Raw genomic sequence first — 6,258 nt, forward strand, 5'->3', positions numbered from 1 at the left:
AGAAAATGCAATTGTTCAATGGGGCAAAACATTAAATCCATTAGTGATTGGATTTCACTTATTTGAGAGAATTCTTTGGGTTGGTTCAAACAAGGTGGACTTCTGAGTCATCTTACTGGTATCTCTACAAAACTAATGTAAAGATATAAATCAGAAATGTGTCCATCCATCAAGTTGTTGGTCTATGTGAAGGGCTCAAAATTCGAGCCCTACCGTAGATCTTTCAATTGGTGATTCTTGTGCTTCTTGTCCACCATCGTGGGGTTGGATGTGCAAAGCATGTGACAAACACATTTATAGCCAATCTACTCTTGCCATGCTAATAACATCCCCTTGTGCAATTTGCTTTTTCCATAGATGTATACCTAGTTTGAATCTGCCCTTTGTCTAAACTTCACAAAAAGGGAGAGTAAACTCATTCCTACTAGGTATACAATCATAACTTGCACAAATAAATTCTACATGGCTCTTATTAGGATATAAAAGCCATAACAAGCAAATGTGAAAGCAATATTCACAAAAAACGTTTTTGTTAGCAATACACAAAAACTACTCAAAATTATGGAGGGGTTTTTAATCAAAATACATGCATTTGCCATTTTATAAGTAAAGTTTAAGGTTTGAAAGCTCCGTCTCTAAATTTTGAATGCTTTTTCCTATAACTTTCTCTTTATATGTTTTTTTTTTGAAATGTTTACAATTCAATTAATATTAAATAAAGACCTAGATTTTTTATGAACATTGTGTGAAAGTACTTCTTCAATGGGGACGATGACTATTAAGTTTTTGAAATGCAACCACTTAATAAACATGGTGAGAAAGACTTAGGAAAAAGAGAGAAAATACAATTGTGCAATGAGGGAAAAACAATTATCCCAAATCCACTAGTGATTCGAGTTTACTTGTCTAGTCTCCACAAAAAAGGGAGAGCAAACTCACACCTACTAGGTACACCATTAGAGCTGCCGAGATAAATTCTACTTGCACATGGAATAGCTCTTAAGTAGTTATAAAAGTCATAACAAGCAAATGTGAAGTTAGTGCTTATGAAGATGTTTTTGGTAGCATAGATCAAAACCTCGAATTTTTGGAGGGGTTCTTGAATGAATCAAATTACTTGTATTTACAAATTACCATGTTTATAACTAAGGGCCTTGGAAAGTTTAAGGTTTTAAATTTTATTCTTCAGATTTAGAAGGGTTTTCAACCCCTTTTTTGGAAAATGTTGCAATTCATTTGACATGAGACCTCTGGGTTTTGCAAGTTGCATAAACAGTGTGTGACAGTAACTTGGATGAATGATGATTGTTAATCTCTCACCGACAGCCCCTGGCTATAAATGGTGATGGGGGAGAAGAAGTCAAATTGGCAACGATACCACCCGCATGAGTCCATAGCCAACTTGGGCGACTGACGGGACTTGCGTATTCACGTGTTCTTTTCGAGCTATTGGTCCAACCTTCTGTCAAGATCTCCCCTCTCTCTCTCTCTCTCTCTCTCTCTCAGAGTCTGTGTCTATCTAATTCCTTGCACTGTTTCTCGGCCAGCGCTGCTCTCTTTGGTGCCTTCATCGAGGCCGCTTGCAAGCGCTTCGAATGATTGCAACCTGCCAAATGAGTTCCATCTGATGAGGACAAGATGCTTGACAAGCATAGATCGGGCTAACGTATACAGAAAGAGAGGATAAGCACAGTAACATTTGTAAATTACCCCCTCTCAATCATAAGTATGTGTGGCACGGCTAGCTGCCAGATTTAGGGTTTCGTGCAGGCCATCAATGTCTTCTGCATAAAGGAGATACAGGCGAAGGGGCTTCAAGCTTGGAAGTTAGGACCTTCGTTGGCTGACAGAACCTTATACCCCTTGACACATGCTCACCTAGTGCTCAATTGAGTCTACAGATTAGCTGGCTTTTTTGTTCAGACTTTTAAGAAACAATCAACAAATCCTTCTGGCATGCTACAGAACATGGTTAATTGTGTTCAGTTGAGGCTCTGCTCCAGGTGGCACCTTTGTCTCTGGATGAAGTATTGCATGAACAGAGCAAGGGCTATGGTTTTCACACTTTCCGGAGTTTAAGATTATGCCCGAGCTTAAGGCATGCAAAGCTCTAGGTCTTTGATAATTCCAGTTGTCAACATTTTGGACTGCTTCTTGAACCCAAGGAGTAGAGGTTGAACCTTTTGATTATCTCACGATAGCTCAATTTTCATAGCACATGCGGCTATAATTGTGTCCTCTATTCCACATGAAGAGGAGATGATACTGGCTGATGGCACAAGCTCACAATGCTGCGAACGAGCCAAACTGAATAAGCTACTTTCTGATGATCTTTGATCAATTGAACCAGGCTGTTCGATAACAGTGCTGTAGTGCCCTTTGTTGCCTGTGATGTGTGGAGATGAATTCTGTGGAAGCTTTGCATTTTGGCAGGAAAGATGGGATGAAAGGTGCTAGGGTTCTTCCAGAAAATCCCAAAGATGGGCTAGCAGGGGCTCCACAGGACATGTACAATGTAATGGGGAGTCCAGGCTCAGGCTTTGCACAAAGTCTTGCTCATGAGTTTCAGATCGAGAAGAAATGGTTGATCGATCCCAAGCTCCTCTTTGTGGGTCCAAGAATTGCCGAGGGGGCCCATGGAAAAGTTTATGAGGGCAAGTATGATACTTCGAGTACTTTGATTATCCTCTCTCTAGGTTCTGCCTTTTATATAATTTTGCAGGGGCTTGTTTTATGCTATCAGTTGTCCCAGTCTTAAATGAGGTCTATATTTATAAAGATTGGTGCTTCTCTTTACAAAGGAAGGATTTTGTGCTGTGCACGCACATTTGTGTGAATGCACATGGAAGTGAAAACGTTTGTGCACATAGATATGACCTGGCCTTGGTTGCAGGTATCAGGACCGTGGTGTGGCGTTGAAGCTAGTGCAACCTGGTGGCACACCTGAAGAAGTGGCAAGGCGTGAGAATAGATTTGCAAGGGAGGTCTCCTTACTCTGTAGAGTTCGGCACAAAAACCTCGTTAAGGTCAGCAATCAGGTTGTTATAAATGTTCACAAAAACCTTGGGTCAGCAATCAGGTTGTAACAAATCTTCACAAAAATCTTGTTAAGGTCGGCAATCAGGTTGTTACAAATGTTCTTCATCATTAAGCTTGGGCACAAAGAAGGTATGAATAAGAACATCGTGCAGAAATGGGCCTCATCAGATTACACACAAATTTCCTCTGGATTAATTCCTGGTGTTTTAAACTTAGTAACTTGTCAGCAATGGCACCTAAAGTAGTATCTTCAAAAACAAATGAAATCAAGAGACAACAATAGTTTACAGTCACAATGAAACAGTTTTCTGTGTAGCTCCACATTTCCTACAATAGAACACAACAGATTTGGTGTGGGGCGGTTGTGGGTAGTGTGTCTACTGTATGAGGCGTCGTAAAAGGGGGCAGGCAACATACAAGCTGATTGACTAGCTGAATTAATATTGATATGAAAGTCTTGCAAAGTAGCACCTTCAGAAATTAAGCATCCTTTGACGATAGGGTCTGTAAAAGTAACATACGAATTTGGTTTCAAAGCTTTATTTTGATGATGCAGTCTTGATTTTTTTGTCTATGTGTTATCATTTACATACCATCATGATTTTCTGCAGTTCATAGGAGCATGTAAAGAGCCAACAATGATGGTTGTAGTGACAGAACTACTACAAGGAGGATCGTTACGTAAATTTTTAATGAGTTTGAGGCCACAGATGCTGGACCGATGCCTTGCTATCAAGTTTGCGATAGATATCGCTGAAGCCATGGACTGCCTCCATAATAATGGAATTATCCATCGAGATCTAAAGCCAGGCATACCTCCTTACACCTAATTAACTGTGTTTCTTCTTCAAATGTTTGATGATCTGTTTATCAAATTCAGCAATCATGTTTAAGTAATTGTGGCACTTTCATGTATTCATCTACCTGAACTTTTATGTATATTTTTGCAAGTGGGTCATTTACACATTATGGTTGCACTTCTATATCATGTGGAAGTGATGCCTGATTCTGTAGAATACTTATCTTGTGTAAAGATAGAATGTACATTTGCAAGGTGTAGGTGTATATTGATCAATAGGAATTGGAGCTATGGCAGAGCAAGACTCGAGCAAGTGGAAATTGTTAAGGCAGGAATGAAAGAGAGCAGATGTCAGGCTATACTGAGACTTCAGGGTACAGCAGTCATAGTCATGTGTACTTGATGGATGGGGGCAGATCTCAGGAATCTATTTTGGCCAGCTGCCTACTGCCTTTTTTCACACCTGCCAGCTTGCTCAGTCATTCAGCAATGTGACCCAAGTTTTTATTATTTTCGTGCCTGTGTATGTAGGCTGTTCAAGATCTATTTTGGTCCCTGCATTTTGCAAGCTACACATACGTTATAAGAACCTATTGAGACTAAATGTATACAGCTTTTGTGTCCTGTAAGACCTAGAATTCTGGAAGAAAAATGTAGTAAGTCTGCTAAAAAATTGTGGATGCAGATAACCTTCTACTGACAGCTGACCAAAGGACTGTCAAGTTGGTAGATTTTGGATTGGCAAGAGAGGAAGCCTTGACAGAGATGATGACTGCGGAGACAGGAACTTATAGATGGATGGCTCCTGAGGTATGGAAAATCTAGCTCATGTTTTGTGGAAAATTCTGGCCCCTCCAAGAAGAATCTCACTAAGAACTAAGCGTGATTTGTTGCTGTGTGTGGGTTCAGCTGTACAGTACAGTCACACTAAGAAATGGTGAAAAAAAGCATTACAACCACAAAGTAGATGTATATAGTTTTGCAATAGTTTTGTGGGAACTCCTCACCAATCGCATGCCTTTTGAGGGCATGTCCAATTTGCAGGCAGCTTATGCAGCTGCATTCAAGGTGTGGGACCTAAATTACTTGTGCAGTTTTACATTTTAATGCATGTTGTAATCCTTCTACTAGCAAAAGAATTAGTTTGTGTTTTCCAGGGGACAAGGCCTACTTTATCGGAGGACTACAATCTTCCGGATGAGCTGATCAATATTCTACAGGCTTGTTGGGCTGAAGACCCAAATGTTCGGCCAAATTTTGCCCAAGTGGTACACATGCTCAAGGACTTTCTGGCTATCCTGCGAGCACCCTTAGCCATGCCTGAGCAGCAGCTAATCTCTGAAAGCATGTCAGCTTCAAAGGAAAAGTTGAGTACCAGCTTCCCTATAGATAAGCATGAGAATGTAGCTGATAGCATCAACCCTGACTTGGTAAGCAAGTCTAGAGGTGGTATTTTTGGATGCTTGTGCTATTGCATACAGTAGCAGTTATATGACCACCTCTGGCTGGTGGTGCCTGATCGTGTCTGCTAATATTGTCAAGTTTTTCCATGCTCTTAAGAATCTGATGTATATTAATGAGTTCCAGTTTCTACTTTCAACTGGATATGGAAAATAAGACCACCAATTGTCATTAACATCATCATGGGACTGCTTCAAAGAGGCTTTCTCTTATCTCACTTTTGGCTCCTGTATAATAGGATAGGATCTATGATGAGTTTTCTCTTGTGACCAGTTAGAACACTTAGAACACTACTTGTGTCAAAGTAAAAGCCTTGAAGGTTGTCTTTTACTAATCGCTCACCTATGTGACGTCACGAGCCTTTATAAGGCCCGTTCTGCTTCCGGTTGATTACACCTATGAGACTAACTGCTTTAGAGTTTTCCTTTTCCCCTTAAGGAGCTTAATGTCTTCTTCATGTGTGTGTGAGAGAGAAACCGATCTTCCTTCTTAGATAGGTAGTAGATGACATGATATAGTAACAGTTACAATAAGCATTAAATGCACAAATCTAAAATTAATATTTTACCACTTGGATCTTAGATGGTCATATACTTGATTGGCTTCAAAATTGGTACCCTTGGCAGTATTTCTTTTAACTTGTATTGTTGAACTATGTAGTATGTTAACATATATGCTAATTTTTCTTCAAATTTAGAGTCCTTGGTCTATCACAAAGGATCTCCAATATCAACATTCAATTTGTCCCTTGATTACGATGCAAATCACGCATAAATTGAATTGAGAATACTTGCATGTGAACAAAACCTAAAGGTGGGGAGGGGGAAGGAGAGAGAGTGCGCGCGTGCATGCACGTGTTCAACTATTTAGTATGCTAATATATAGGCTAATCTCTTTTCAAATTTGGAGTTATTGGGCTATTGTAACTAACCAGCAATATTAACATTCAATTTGCCCCT

General features: G+C 39.9%; 1 protein-coding gene across 2 annotated transcripts; it reads left to right on the forward strand.

Annotated features, from left to right (window-relative positions):
• Positions 1-1,426: 1,426 nt before the first annotated feature.
• On the forward strand, positions 1,427-5,629 carry LOC148039926 (serine/threonine-protein kinase STY13-like). 2 transcript variants are annotated; one of them, XM_087695283.1, is made up of 6 exons: positions 1,427-2,658; positions 2,894-3,038; positions 3,651-3,849; positions 4,524-4,648; positions 4,748-4,906; positions 4,996-5,629. In XM_087695283.1, the coding sequence occupies exons 1-6, from the start codon at positions 2,402-2,404 to the stop codon at positions 5,320-5,322; spliced, it is 1,212 nt and encodes a 403-aa protein (XP_087551409.1). In that variant the 5' UTR covers positions 1,427-2,401; the 3' UTR covers positions 5,323-5,629. The 2 variants fall into 2 exon arrangements, with proteins under 2 accessions (XP_087551409.1, XP_087551414.1); XM_087695288.1 differs by having other exon boundaries at positions 1,431-2,658; positions 2,894-3,026.
• The last annotated feature ends 629 nt before the right edge of the window (positions 5,630-6,258 follow it).

The sequence above is a fragment of the Lygodium microphyllum genome, chromosome 2, assembly GCF_053477565.2.
Source record: "Lygodium microphyllum isolate KBCC chromosome 2, Lygodium_microphyllum_v1.1.10, whole genome shotgun sequence".
Taxonomy (NCBI): Eukaryota; Viridiplantae; Streptophyta; class Polypodiopsida; order Schizaeales; family Lygodiaceae; genus Lygodium; species Lygodium microphyllum.

Coding starts and splice junctions, on each gene's coding strand:
- LOC148039926 (XM_087695283.1), top strand. CDS start 2,402: ATGAATTCTGTGGAAGCTTTGCATTTTGGCAGGAAAGATGGGATGAAA. Junction 2,659..2,893: donor GGAAAAGTTTATGAGGGCAA/GTATGATACTTC, acceptor CCTTGGTTGCAG/GTATCAGGACCGTGGTGTGG. Junction 3,850..4,523: donor CCATCGAGATCTAAAGCCAG/GCATACCTCCTT, acceptor TTGTGGATGCAG/ATAACCTTCTACTGACAGCT.